Source organism: Pipistrellus kuhlii, unplaced genomic scaffold (genome assembly GCF_014108245.1).
Source record: "Pipistrellus kuhlii isolate mPipKuh1 unplaced genomic scaffold, mPipKuh1.p scaffold_m20_p_101, whole genome shotgun sequence".
In the NCBI taxonomy this organism is placed as follows: domain Eukaryota; kingdom Metazoa; phylum Chordata; class Mammalia; order Chiroptera; family Vespertilionidae; genus Pipistrellus; species Pipistrellus kuhlii.
The window spans coordinates 353,961-367,294 of NW_023425407.1; the positions used below are offsets into that span (position 1 = coordinate 353,961).

General features: G+C 66.5%; 2 protein-coding genes across 14 annotated transcripts in view; both read right to left on the minus strand.

Annotated features, from left to right (window-relative positions):
* PLXNB2 (plexin B2) overlaps nucleotides 1-935 on the minus strand; it is a 31,455-nt gene extending 30,520 nt beyond the window's left edge. For 3 of the 8 annotated variants that reach the window (XM_036430094.2, XM_045578714.1, XM_045578715.1), the window contains exon 1: nucleotides 800-933. The gene's annotated coding sequence lies outside the window, so the exon portion shown is untranslated. Of the gene's footprint in view, nucleotides 1-799 lie in introns of all 8 variants that reach the window. The other 5 variants (XR_006741033.1, XR_006741032.1, XR_006741031.1 and 2 more) reach the window with 4 other exon arrangements.
* A 1,956-nt stretch (nucleotides 936-2,891) lies between these two features.
* On the minus strand, nucleotides 2,892-12,405 carry DENND6B (DENN domain containing 6B). Of its 6 annotated transcripts, none has more exons than XM_045578730.1 (19): nucleotides 12,146-12,403; nucleotides 9,059-9,097; nucleotides 8,943-8,985; nucleotides 8,297-8,409; nucleotides 7,881-7,961; nucleotides 7,284-7,344; nucleotides 7,121-7,200; nucleotides 6,976-7,038; nucleotides 6,718-6,773; nucleotides 6,106-6,228; nucleotides 5,926-6,021; nucleotides 5,738-5,832; nucleotides 5,572-5,637; nucleotides 5,264-5,418; nucleotides 4,914-4,967; nucleotides 4,533-4,642; nucleotides 4,305-4,407; nucleotides 3,998-4,072; nucleotides 2,892-3,930 (listed from the first exon to the last, which is right to left on the minus strand). In XM_045578730.1, the coding sequence occupies exons 1-19, from the start codon at nucleotides 12,305-12,307 to the stop codon at nucleotides 3,808-3,810; spliced, it is 1,698 nt and encodes a 565-aa protein (XP_045434686.1). In that variant the 5' UTR covers nucleotides 12,308-12,403; the 3' UTR covers nucleotides 2,892-3,807. The 6 variants fall into 6 exon arrangements, with proteins under 6 accessions (XP_045434686.1, XP_036285992.1, XP_045434687.1 ...); XM_036430099.2 differs by having other exon boundaries at nucleotides 7,284-7,389; nucleotides 12,146-12,402; XM_045578731.1 differs by lacking the exon at nucleotides 4,914-4,967 and having other exon boundaries at nucleotides 7,284-7,389; nucleotides 12,146-12,405.
* Between the last annotated feature and the right edge of the window lie 929 nt (nucleotides 12,406-13,334).

A 13,334-nucleotide genomic window follows, 5' to 3' on the forward strand; every position in this document is an offset into this window, starting at 1 on the left:
TCGCCCCGCTCTCCCACTCCCCTCCCTGGGGTGGGCGGGGGCGGGAGCAGAGGCTGAAGTTAGACGTGAAAGGGGAGCTCCCTGGAGAGCCCCCCGCTCTGGAACATTCCACCAGCTTGGAGGCCCAGCCTCCCCGGTCCTGACCCGCACCCGGCCACGGTGGCGCAGACGGAGCTGCTGTCCACTCCGCGCTGCTGGGAAGAGGAGCCCAGACAGGGAGCGTGGAGGGGCAGGGGGCTCCCCACAGGAGGCGGCGCAGAGGGGCAGGGCCAAGTGGGGGCGCCGGACCCCGGATCTGAGACTTCCTGGGCCCGGGGTGTTCGCCCGGCCCCTCACCAACAGCCTCGCCAGGAGCTGTCCCCCCGCAGCAGCGCGGGCCGCCGGCCCCAACTCGGAACCTGCACCCCTTCCGGCCCGGCCCGGCCCGGCCCGGCCCAAGTCCTCCTCCCGGGGCCCCGGGCGGCCTCGGCCCGGGGAGAAGCCGGGCGTGCACCCCGAAACAAGGCTGGGCGCGGGGGCGGCCTGTGCCCGGGCCCGGGAGGGAGGGAGGCTCGGACCCGGACCCGGAGCGGGGGCGCCGGGGAGACGCGGCGGCCGGAGGGGGCGCTGCGCCCCGCGGGGCCCCGGGCTGAGCGGGCCCCGGCCCGGCCGCCGCCTCCCCGCCGCCGGGAGCCCCGGGCCCGGCCCGGCGCGATGGGCGCCTCCGGGAGCGGCGCTGCGGGCCGCGCGGAGCAGCCGGGCGGGCTCAGCGCTCGGGCCCCCGCCCCGCTCGCCCCGCGGCCTGCACCCCGTTCCGTACCTGCTCGTCCGCCGCCCGCACGCGATGGCGCCCGGGCCGCGTTCGGCGCTGCTCCCCGGCCCGCGCGGCTGCCATGGAGACCGGCCTTTGTGTGGCCGAGGAGGGGCCGGAGCGCGGGAGCAGCGGCCCCGCCCCCGGGGAGGGGGAGGCGGGGAGGGGAGGGGCGGGGAGGGGAGGAGAGGGAGGGGCGGGGAGGTAGGGGCGGGGAGGGGGGAGCGGGGGAGGGGAGGGGCAGGGAGGTAGGGGCGGGGAGGGGGGAGCGGGGAGGGGAGGGGCAGTGAGGGGAGGAGAGGGAGGAGCGGGGAGGGGAGGGGAGGGAGGGGCGGGGAGGGGAGGAGAGGGAGGGGCGGGGAGGGGGGGGCGGGGGGGGGGGGAGCGGGGGAGGGGAGGGGCAGGGAGGGGAGGAGAGGGAGGGGCGGGGAGGGGGGAGCGGGGAGGGGAGGGGCAGGGAGGGGAGGAGAGGGAGGGGCGGGGAGGTAGGGGCGGGGAGGGGGGAGCGGGGAGGGGAGGGGCAGGGAGGGAGGCAGGGAGGGGAGGAGAGGGGGGGAGGGGGAAGAGGGGAGTGGAGGGGAGGGAGGAGGAGGGAGGGAAGTCAGGGAGGGGAGGGAGGGGCCCCCTGCGCCCGGCGCGTCCCCCGACCCCAGTGTGCATCAGGGCGCGGGGCAGATTCAGCCCGGTTCTGGCCCAGGTTCAGGCAACGAGTGCCCGGGTCACAGGAGCGAAGCCCCAGAATCATCCTCACCCCCCCCTCCCGGAGCCCTACCGGGGGCGGAGGCTCAGGGCCTGACCCCGCTCCTAGGGACCTCAGCACCCACTTCCTGGGGGAAAGGCGCCTGGGAGTCTCCTCGAAAACTGCCTGTGGCCCCAGCTGCCCGCACCGGGCCCTGGGGCCTCACACGGACCCCCGCTGGCCCTGCAGTGCAGAGCCTCCCGCCCCCCACCCCAGCTCTGCAGGGAGGCGGCCCGGCCCCGCTGTGCCTTCGGCAGCCTCTCACCCAGCCCCGACAGGCATGGGGGCTGCTGTGGACAGGCATGGGGGCCACTGTCGGGGCCCAGGGATGGTTAGCGCCGTTCCCCAAGCCCTAACCCGCACCCTCACCCTGGGGTGCCCCACCCCCACCCCGACGTGTCCCCTCCTGCAGACAGTTTGCCTCCTCAGGCACCTCCTCTCTGGGTGCTCCCCACCCTTGGACCTGCCCCCCAGAGTATAGGAGGGTGTCCCTCCTTTCAGCATCTCGCTGCCCTCCCACCCCCTTCAGCCCAACCACATCCATACCATGCCACCCTCCCACGCAGGAAACCCCAACATCACCCATGTCCGACAGATACCAACTTTTTATCTTAAAAAAAGGAAGTTAAAACACAGCAGTGTGGTCACAGGACATTTTAATCCCAAAAATGTGGGAAGGCCACTATGCCAGACTAAAGGAGTCTTTAAATAGAGGCAGGAAGCTTGGGTGCACTCCTTCCTGCCGGGAGCAGCCACGGCGTGTCCGCCCGCCCCCAGGCCCTGCACAGGCCTCCCAGCCCCGCGGGCGGGCGCAGTGGCCACCACAGCTCTCGGACAGGACACTGGGCTCCAGCCCATCCAGGCCTTTCTGCCCTCCGGCTCTCCTGCAGGGGGTGGGGCAGGGAGGGGTTCTGCTTCTTCTGACCCATCTTCCCCTTCCTCCCTGGCCTGCATCCCCCGCGGGGTTACAGTGAGGCCCAGGCCTGGCACTGTCTCCAGCCGGCGGAAGTAGGGCTAGGGTAGAAGTTGGCATTAGCTGGGAAGAGGGCAGGCGCTGAGTGGCATCTGGGGTCAATGTGGAACCTTTCTCACGTGAGGGCCTCCAGCGTGTTCTGCTCAAAGGCAGGCACTGCCTCTGTTAGTTCCGGCTCAGCGCTGAGACCCAGGATAGTGAGTGTGTCCCAGGCTTCGGTCTGGGCCAGAGGCTGACATGCTCAGACCAGCATGCTGCCATCTGCCTGGAGGGGATGCCCGCCCTCCAGGGGCAGGACTGAGAGGGGCTTCAGGAGGGACAGGAACCCCACCGGCCTGCAGCTGCTCACTGCCAGGGCCACTCACTGCCAGGATCGCTCACGGCCAGGACCGCCCGGAGGAGGCGCTGAGCCCCATGCGGCTGGCAGAGCCCCCCGGGTGAGGGGTCACAGGCCCACCGCTCTGGCCCTTCCCCCAGCTGACCCTGCTCTCACTGGGCCTGGCTGGGGTACCTGTAGGAGCTGGTACCCCAGCGGCTGTGGCTGTGGAGGCTGGGACTGGGGCAGGGGGCGAGGCAGGTAAGCCGCTCAGACTGCACACAGGGTAGATGGACCCGGGGTAACTCCAGTGCCTGTCAGCTGTAGCCACTGGGGGGGGGGGGGGGGGGAGAGAAGGGGTGCTCCAGGGATAAAACCTGGGACAATTCCTGGAGGGTGGGGAGCCCATGGCTGGGTCCCACACTGCCCCCTAGTGGCCTCTCAAGAAACCAGCAATCACGAGGCCAAACTCCTCATCCCTCCCAAGCCAAGGACAGTTGGTGAGGTGCCCCCAGGCCCAGCAAGTGGGTGGGTGGGTGGGCCCTGAGGGGAGAGGGGCCTGGGCCCTGTGAGGAGAGGGGCCTGCTGTCAGCTGCCTTTTCCTGTCCTGGGCTGGGCAGCGCGGTAGGGCTGAAGGACACATCAAATGCAGCACATGGGCCTTGCATGGGGCCTTCCAGGACTGGCAGATGGGTGCCTGGCGGGGGAATGGCCCCAGGCCCAAAGCAGCAAGGGCTCGCAGCCAGCCCCGCCCCCCAGCGGGCAGCCCCGCGGAGGGCAGGTGGGGCGCCGGGGGAGGGGAGGCTCCAGCCAACACATGATCGTCAACAGGAGGACCTGGGCCGCGGCTCCAAATGCCCTTTACTGCTGGGACGGAGGCGCTAGGCAGGGGCCAGGACTGGGGGGCAGCAGAGCCTGGTCAGAGCTCACGCTTGGCTGAGCGCCCTCGCTGGAGAAGGAAGCTCAGCCAGACCGGCCCCCGGCCTGTCCTAGGGAGGGCACAGGGCGGCCTGCAGGCCCTTGGGCAGGGAGCCGATGGCCGTCTCGATGTACAGCCGGGCCTGCTGCAGCGTCTCCTCCGTCACCGGGAGCCGGTGGCCCTGTGCCCGCACCTGCGGGGGCAGCGCTGGTCAGGGGGAGCGGCCTCGGGTCCCGGGCCCGAGCGGGCAGGCTTCTTACCAGCTTCTCCTGAAGTTTCAGGACCAGGTCCACGACCTCCACCTCGGACTTGCCCTTCATCCAGGTCTCAATGTTCTGCCATGAAAAGGTGGGGCCACCCATCGCCACAGCCCTCTCCAACCCCAGCCCCCCCGCCTCAGGGCCCCCAGCCTCCCCAGTTCCCCCCACCCCCCGCCCCAGGGCCCCCAGCTCCTCCAGTCCCCCCAGCACCCCCAGCCCTCCCACCCCAGGGTCCCCATGGCCCCCAGCCCCCCCCCCAGCCCCTCCAGCCCCCTCAGCACCCCCAGCCCTCCCCAGCCCCTCTCACCGCCTCACAAATGGCCTCCAGGTGCAGGGCCTCCAGCTGACGGGCCATCTCCTTGCGCCGCTGCCGGTACCAGCCGTCGAAGTGGGGGGACTTGAAGAACCGCCTGTGGGAGAGGCAGTGGCCGTGGTCTGACCCGTCACGGGGTCACGGGGTCACGGGGTCACGGGCTGGGCATGGGCACCCTGTACCACCAGCAGCAGGAGCCTGGGCCCTGCAGGCGTCACCCACCTGTAGAGACCCAGCCAGTCGCCCTTGAGGATGCAGGTGAGCTGGGGCCCTGCCTGCTCCAGGCTGCACAGGAAGTCCTCCTGGTGGAAGGGACGGACCTGGGGAGGGGTCTGAGACAGGGCCAGGTGAGCCCTGGTGCGGGGAGGGGGGGAACAGGACCCTCCTGGGGACAATGCCTGACTCCCTCCTGCTGGGACAGACCCCTCTGCGGGCCCCAGTGCTCCATCCTGTAGGGGCAGTGGTAGGTGTGGGGACGGCCCGGAGCCTGGGGACTCCAGCACCATGACCTCCTCCCGCCTCTGCCCCCAGCCCCCCCCCCCCGAATCAGGAAGGAACCCCCTCCCAGCCTCGCCCAGACTGCCACCCGGACCCGAACCTGACCTTCCAGGGTGTGATGCTCTTCCGCAGGGGCATGAGGCTGGCCATGTAGTGCTCCTATGGGGGAGTGACCTGCACCTCAGGCTGAGTCTCAGGGTCCCCAACCCCGGCCCCCGGCCCCAGGCCCCAGCCTGGATCTCCGGCCCCCGCCTTCCGCCCACCCACCTGCCCTGGGCCTCTGCCTAGTGTATCAGGGTCCCTGCCTGGGGCCTCAGCCTGGATCTCGGGGTCCCTGCCCCGCCCGCCTGAGTCTCAGAGGCCCCGCCCGCCAGCCCGCCCCAGGCCTCAGCCTGGGGTATCAGGGCCCCTGCCCCGGGCCTCAGCCTGGGCCTCGGGGTCCCGCCCGCCCTCACCAGGGGGATGATGAAGCTCTGCGTGAGCTCCAGGAGGTGCCCCCGCAGCAGCGCAGTCAGCACGCCCGCAGGCCGCTTCTTCTGCAGCCCCCGCAGCAGCCGCCGGAGCAGCGCCTTGTCCCGGCGCAGGTGCGCCGTGTAGGAGGTGTAGAGGCCTGGGGAGGCAGGCGGGTCCTGTCCCAGGCTCCCTCCCTGCCCACCGCTGCCCTTCAGGGATGCCTGCACTCCTGCCCTGCCTCCCCGCCCCCAGGACCCAGAGCCCACGCCTGGGTCCTGGGGGACAGGAAGGGCCCGTCTGGGGCACACACCTGGTTTGGTGTCGAGGGTCTTCAGCCTCGAGGGCTTCTTCAGCTTGACCTGCTTGGGAAGGCCTCCTGCGAGGAGAGAACGCTGATGGCCGCTCGGGGCCAGGCTCAGAGCCAGGCCCTCCGGGGCAAGCCTCCCCAGGCCCACAGGCCAGGCTGCCTCACCCACCGGACATCCTGGGCTCCCCGACGCGGAGGATGTGGGGCCAGTGCTGGAGCGTTTTGATGAAGAAAGGATTTGTGACCCCCAGGACCACGTTAGGCCTAGAGAGAGGAGGGCGAGAGGGAGGGAGGGAGGAAGCAGCGGCAGGCTTGGGAGGGGGCAGGAGGGGGTGGGTGGGCAGATGGGGCGCTTACGGGGCCTGCGTGCGGGTGGCGAACTCCTTGAACTCGCTGTCGTGGATGGTGAAGTAGGGGCGATAGTCGCAGCAGAACTTGAGGGGCTGCAGGCAGCTTCGGGGGAGGGGCGCACAGCAGGCCCGTGAGCAGAGCTGGGCGGCCGTGCCCGACTCCACGCCTCCCAGCGCACTGGCCTACCTGGTCAAGGCCAGCACCATCTCCGAGGACACGGCGGGTGAGGGCGCCAGCACCACCAGGGGCTCCCCGAGGAGCATGAGCTCCCACAACGTCTGCACGTGGCTCAGCACAGGCTGCAAGCACCTGGGCGCGGAGGGGGGACCCCCCGGGGACGCTGGGCAAAGGCAGGGCTCCCCCAGGTAGGGGCCCTTTCTGCCCCTCCCCTCCTCTCTCTCCCCTGGTGAGCCCGCCCGGTGGGTGGGGAGATGGTTTGGGGACCCCGAGGGAGTGCAGGACCCATGGATGCTGACAGCCTCCCCATGCAGAGCCAGCAGCCTGGTCCTGCAGGCCCAGCCGGGCAGGACCCCTCCCTCAGCACCTCAGGGAGAGGGGCACGCAGCGACCGCCCCACCCAGGAGCCCTCCCTCCCTCCCTCCCTCCCTCCCTCCGGTGCCTGGCACCTGGAACTCTCCCGCCCTGGGCCTGGCCTTGGTGCAGACAGCACCGGTCCTCTCCCTCACAGGCCGGCCAGGGTCCGTCCCTGGGGCAGAGATCCGCGGCCCCGCCTGCCCACGCCCGGCTGGAGGGCTCCCTCACGGTCTGTGAGCAGCGAGCAGCGGCCGAAGGGCTCACCTGCACAGGTCCAGCTCGTGGACACTGGAGAGCGCCAGCGGGGCCGGCAGCAGGCTCTGAGGGAGGGGTGGGTGGTATCAGGTAGAGGGTGACAACCACCATTGAGCCCCAAGCAGCACCCACCCAGGAGAGCCCTGGGGACCGTGGCCCCTGCCCACACCCTCTGGCTCTGCCTGGTGTCTGGCCATCCCACAGGGCTCCCGGCGGGGGGTGGGGGTCCCAGGCAGGTGCAGTGCCACTAGTCCAGGAGGGGCCCACCTCTTGGCCACACTGCTGCAGCCGACTGGATTCAGGCTTGTCCACTCTGGATGGGATGTGTACCTGGGGGTGGAGGCAGCAGCTGCCAGCCAGGCGTGGCACCTCCATGCCCGGGGCACCTTCCCGCCCAGCCGGCCATCCTCACCTGCAGGACGACGCCCACGACTGGCAGGTTCAGGGTCTGCCCGGGCACCGGGGCCGGCCACTGGTCAATCTCACTGCACACTGTAGTCCAGGGGGCCAGGGTCAGGAGCCTGCCCTGTGGGAGTGGCCCCAGCTGGACGATGAGGCTCTGGCTGACCACTCACCTGCTTCCAGGCAGGGTGCAAGCTTGTCAAAGTACTCGGGGGCGATCAGGCTCAACAGCGCCTGGAACAGCCGGATGAAGGGCAGGCGGGACACCAGCACCAGAGACTGCGGGCCCACAGGCCGGGGGACGTCAGCCAGCCGGCGGGGAGAGGCCGTGAGCCAGCGGGAGGCTGCAGGGCCCTGGCCTGGCTCATCCCGAGGCACCCAGGGCCGTGCCTCCACCAGCTCCACGGACACTGTCCCAGGATGGCCAACCCGGGCCCCAGGCCATACTGGGAAACCAGAGCCTCCCCCAGACAGGAAGGGGAACCCCCAGGACACGTGGGTGGGCTGGACCCTGGGTCTTCAGAGGAAATGCATGTGGCCGAGGCTTCTCTGGGCGTCTGAGCTCAAGGCTGAAGTTCGAATCCTGATCCTCAGAGTGAGAAGCAGGGTGTCTGGAGCCCAGATGCTGTGCTGGGTGAGGGAGGGGCTGCGGCAAGGGTGGAGTGGGCGGCACCCTCACCCCCTGCCTGCTGCCCGGGTACCCCTGCCCTCAGCCCCTCCCAGAGCCCCTCCCTCTCTCAGTGGTGCTGCTCAGGGGCCTCGCGGCTCACCTTCTGGAAGTAGCCCCTCTTCACAGAGCTGTCCTTCACCTGCCTGAAGTACACGTAGCCGAAGTAGTGTGCGGACTCCCTCTGGAAGGAGCAGTCACCAGGTGGCGCCACGGCTCCTGCCCACCAGACCCAGACCGCTCTGCCACGGCGTCTCGCTCTCCCTGGGCCTGGGGGCAGGTCTGCATGCCCTCCACTCAGAAGGGGGCAGCTCCTCCAGAGAGTATCTGTGCAGACCCGAGGAGCAGCCAGGCCGCTGCCCACCAGCCACACCTGCCACTCGCGTGTGCACAGGGAGAGCTCCGTGGGGGCCGGGGCTGGCCAGCGCCCTCCTGCCCCTCAGGCGAGGCGCCTGGGAGGGCTGCCGGCCAGCCTGAGCCGGGCCGTGGGACGCGGCGGCCGGAGAGGCGGCCCCTCACCTGCAGTGACACGGGGGCCTCGCTGTCGTAGTGCCTGTCCTCGGCGGGCCGGGGGCTCCTCCGCCCTCCACACTGACGAATTCGGAAGCTGAACTGCGTGTCTCCGAGGCAGCCTGGGGAGGGGGCAGCCCTCTCCCTGTCAGGGCCGAAGACCCTCCCGCCACCACGTGGGGGTGGGGACAGCAGGGACGGGAGGCCATGTGAGTGAATGCTGATGGACTATGGAGGCCCCAGAGAGAAAGCCCTGCTGCTGGGTCTGGCTCTCCGAGCGGAAGCCCGTGTCCTAACTCCTCACAGAATGTCAGAGTCAAGTCTGGACCTAGACACAGGGGCAGCAGGAGCACGGGGCAGTCGGGAGAGGCCGTGTGGCCAGCTCAGCCTGCCACCCCGGGGAGCAGGGGAGGAGCAGAGCAGAGCAGAGCAGCTCCTGATGGGTGCAGGAAACCAGACCAGACCCCGCTGGGCCCTCTTCCCGCACAAATACGGGAACCTGCTGCCTCTGCTGCATCGTGGGCTGGGGTGTCTCCACAGAGCGCTTCTAGGCTGTGCTGGGCTCGGCTCGGGCCCCAAGGCTCCCCATGACCTCCCCTCCCCTCCCTCTTCCTCTCGCCCCAGCTCAGTGCGGGAGGCTGTCCGAGTTGCCTACCTGAGTGGGAGTCGGGAAAGGACAGGTAGCAGATGCTGCTTTTCTGAAACACAGGAAACCCGGTGAGGGCTGGCTCGCTCCTGGGCGCCGTCTGCTCCCCAGCAGGTGGGACCCACCTCCTTGTCCGTGAGCCGGGAGTCGCTGGGGTACACCAGCTGCGGGGCCAGAGCACACGGTGAGGCTGCGGGCCCGCACTGCCTCGTGCTCCTCTCCACCCTCCGAGCGCACGGCCTCCTCGGCTCCCACCGCCTGCCTCTCAGCACCAGGCCCTCCGGCCTCTCCTCACTCACCTGGCCAGCACACGCCTGGGCAAGCTCCCCAGCTCCCTGCCTGCGCCCCTGGCCTTCGAGGCCACTTGCCCAGGCTGTGGTGGGTCTCCCTGACTCCAGCACCGGTCCTCTGGCCCCTCTGCTTCCAGAGGTGCTTAAGGTCCCGCCCATGGCTCCACCCGCCTGGAGTGGCTCCCGGCTAGTCCTGCTTTCCCCGCCCTCCCACTTCGGGGACCCCATCCCACCAGTCGGGCCTTGGGCTATGCCTTTCCCCAGGAGGCCCTCGGACCAGGCCACCAGGCCCCTCTTCTTCTCCACACAGATGTCACCGGACACAGTGGCTTCCCTGTCCCCCCACAAGTCAGGGGTCCGGGATCTTCTGACCTGTGCCCCGCCCCAAGTGTGAGCTCCAGGAGTGTGCCCTGGCTCCAGGGTCCAGTGAGTGTGTCCAGCTAGACAAGTCACACACCCTTGGGAGTGGACGGTCAGTGAAACCCAGATACTAATGACTGGTTCTGAGTGACCTGGGAGACAGGCTGCACTCTGGGGTAGGGGGTGGTAGCACTGTTCACTGGACCCCTGGCAGGGTCTCTGCACTGACCTGACGATTCCGGGGGACCCTGGGTTCCCAGCACCCCCTCCCTGACCGTGCAGCCTCGTCAGCTGCTCAGAAACCCAAGTCACTTTCTAAATGGTTACATTCTAGAAAATTAGACATGAAAATGCTGTAAGGAAACAAAATATCTCTTAACTTCTCTTGTGATTTAAATTTTTTTATTGATTTTAGAGCGACAAGAAGGGAGAAGGAGAAAAAACACACACCAATTTGTTGCTCCATTTGTATACATTCATTGGCTGATTCTTGCACGTGCCCTGGCCAGGATGGAACCTGTAACCTTGGTGTATTCAGATGACCCAATGAGCTAACTGGCCAGGGCCTGCTCTTGTATTTTATTATTATTTTAATCCTTACCTGAGGAGATGCTTTTACTGATTTTAGAGAGAGAGAAAGGGAGAGGGAGAGAGAGATAAAGAAACATTGATGTGAGCCCAGCTGGTGTGGCTCAGCGGTTGAGCATCGACTTATGAACAGGAGGTCACAGTTTGATTCCTGGTCAGGGCACTCACATGCCCAGGTTACAAACTCAATCCCCAGTGTGGGGTGTGCAGGAGGCAGCTGATCAATGATTCTCTCATCACTGATGTTTCAATCTCTCTCTCCCTCTCCCTTCCTCTCTGAAATCAATTAAAAAATCCTATATAATAACGAGTTAATATTCAAATTGACCCCCACACCCTCACAAGATAGCTGCCTATGACCAGGTTGGCAGGGGGGGTTAGTGAGGGATGACCAAATGACTGAACAAGCAGACTGTGTGGGTGACTAGGCCAGCGGGGGAGGCGGGGGTGGGGGCAGTAAGGGGTGACCAGGCTATAGGTGAGCAATTAGGAGCCAGGGGTCTAGGATTGTGAGAGAGAGAGATGTCCGACTGCTGGTTTAGGGGTCCCAGGTTCAATTCCGGTCAAGTGCATGTACCTTGGTTGTGGGCACATCCCCAACACGGGGTGTGCAGGAGGCAGCTGATCAATGTTTCTCTCTCATCAATGTTTCTAGTTTTCTATCCCTCTCTCTTCCTCTCTGTAAAAAAAAAAAAATCAATAAAATGTGTGTGTGTGTGTGTGTGTGTGTTTTAAAGAAACATCTATAGGTTGCCTCCCACACAATTGAACCTGTAACCTTGGTGTATCCAGACAGCACTCTAACCAACTGAGCTACTCAGCTAGGACTTGTCTTGTGATTTTATGGGGAACAATTTGGTCAACGGTAAGAACGTGGGCTCTGTGATGTTGGGCAAATCACCTCACCACAGAGCCCACATTCTGCGGGGAGGTGACTTGCTCAATGCTCGGGCCCCTCCAAGAGCTGCGCCGACACAACACTGCACACCTGGTGGGGATGGTCTGGTGCACGGGGTTTGCACAGAGCTGGGCACCCTGCCAGGGCCCAAGGGCCCTCACTGAGCGTCAGCCCTTTCTGTGTCAAAGACCCTGGTTTCCCATGGCCTTGCGGGGTTGGTTCAGCAAGGCCTCAAATCAAAACATCCCTCATCCCCATCGGCTTTCCAGCATGGGTGTGCAGCCAGCCTCCTCCTGGCCAGCTGCCCTGCCCTTCCCCTCCCATGAGGTCCCTGAGGGTGTGGTGAGATCTGTTCCAGCCTCCCCTGTACCCGCCATCTTTCTGGCCTGCAGGGTGTGGGGACCATCCTGACAGCCCTTCGGAAGGCCTCTACCACATTTCCACCTACACCAGACACCCAGAGGAGGAGAAACTGTTGGGGGGGGGGGGCGCGCGGGCGCGGGGAGAGGTGCCCCAGGCCCCAGCGAGGTGCAGCAGGCTGGAATAGGACCCACAGGGTCTAGATCTGATTCTAAGTGAACGAAGTGGTGCTGGAGGGTTTAAGCAGAATAGCCGCAAGGAAGGGGTCACCGCCTCGGGGTGGGGTGTAAGATGATCTGAGATGCTTGTTGCCAGTGGAAGTGTCAGCCTCCGCTGCCCATGGGATGTGTGTGTGTGTTGGGGGTGGGGGTGGGGGGTGGCGGGGATGGGAGGAGGCCGGGGTGACCCCTGGGATTCTGGCTGGAGCAAAGGAGGGTAGAAGGTACCGCAGCCACCACGGGGAAGGAGAAAATAAGGTTGGTTTATCTTGAGGAAAAGTCAAGGGCATCGCTTGGGTTATCCACAGCGCAGGGCCCGCCCCTCTCTCCTCCATCCCAGGGGGAAGTCTGCCTCTCGTTCCTCGGCTGCAGCGCGCCTCTTCCAAAAAGTGACAGCACAGAGTCTCGGTGGGACAGGCCGGCGGGTGTCTGCGCGACGGCACCCCACGCGCAGAGGGCTCGCGGCCGCGCGACCACCGCCCTCCGCCCCGCGCTCACCTCCAGCGCCTGTCCCAGCTCCAGGTCGAAGGTGACCACGCACACGCACTCCAGCCAGGCCGAGAAGCGCGCCCAGGGCGTCGCCGGAGCCCGCGCCCCCAAGGGCGGCGCGCCGAGCCGACCGCGAGGCCCGCGGGGCCAGGCGCCGGGCTGCGCATCCATCGCGGAGACTGCAGAGGCCGGCAGCGCGTTGCCGGGGAAACGGCCGGCAGGCGTTGCCGGGTAACTGCCTGGAGGCGGCGGCCGCGGTGCAGGTCGGGAGCGCGCCGCGAAGCAGTCGAGCGGCGGTCGTGGGCCAGAGAGGCCTTTCCGTGGTCTCGCTGCCTCCTGGAGGCCGGAGGAGCGCAATGCAGCAGAAAGGCGCTGAACCCACCAGCGAGATGGGCCCGCCCGGGCTAGAGCGGCCCGGGACGCTGAGGCGGGACTTCCGGCGGGTTTGTGTGGGACCCGGGAAGACGGTTCGGACGCGCGCTGGGGCCTGGGCTGAATGCTTCCTTTCCACCAGACACGGAGTCCAGCGGTAAGGGTCTGCACCGCACCTGCTCCCTGGGCCCTGCAGAGCTGCCCCGGCCCGGGTTCGCGCCTGCCCGGGGCCGTCTTTGCCCCGCGGCCTGTTCTGGCCTCCTGGTCCGCGCCCTCCAGTGTTTCTGCGCCTCGTTTCTGCGCAGCCGCAGGCGCCGAAATCAGCCAGGACGCGTTATGAGGCCCCCAGTGTCACAGCAGAGCGAGGAAGTAGTTTGGAGCTGGACAGTAACTAACTTGTCAGATATTTTAGTTTTTAGGTGTTTATTTTATTAAAATACTGGTGGCCTGGCGCAATAATTCGTGTACACTGAAAGGGAATTAATTAGAACTATTTTAAAAAGTATATATTTTATTGATTTTTTACAGAGAGGAAGGGATAGGGATAGAGAGTTAGAAACATCGATGAGAGAGAATCAGTGATCAGCTGCCCCCACCGGGGGTGTGCCCGCAACCAGGGCACATGCCCTTGACCGGGACTCCAGTTGCAGGCCGACACTCTATCCACTGAGCCAAACCCGTTCCGGCTGGAAGAACTATTTTAATATCGCTATTTGCCTTTTCTTTATAAGGGAAGTGACAACCAAATTCACGATCCACAACGACAAATGGAAACACACTGCCTGTGATTGGTGCGAGTGTATCAGGCATGTACGAGCCAACTTAG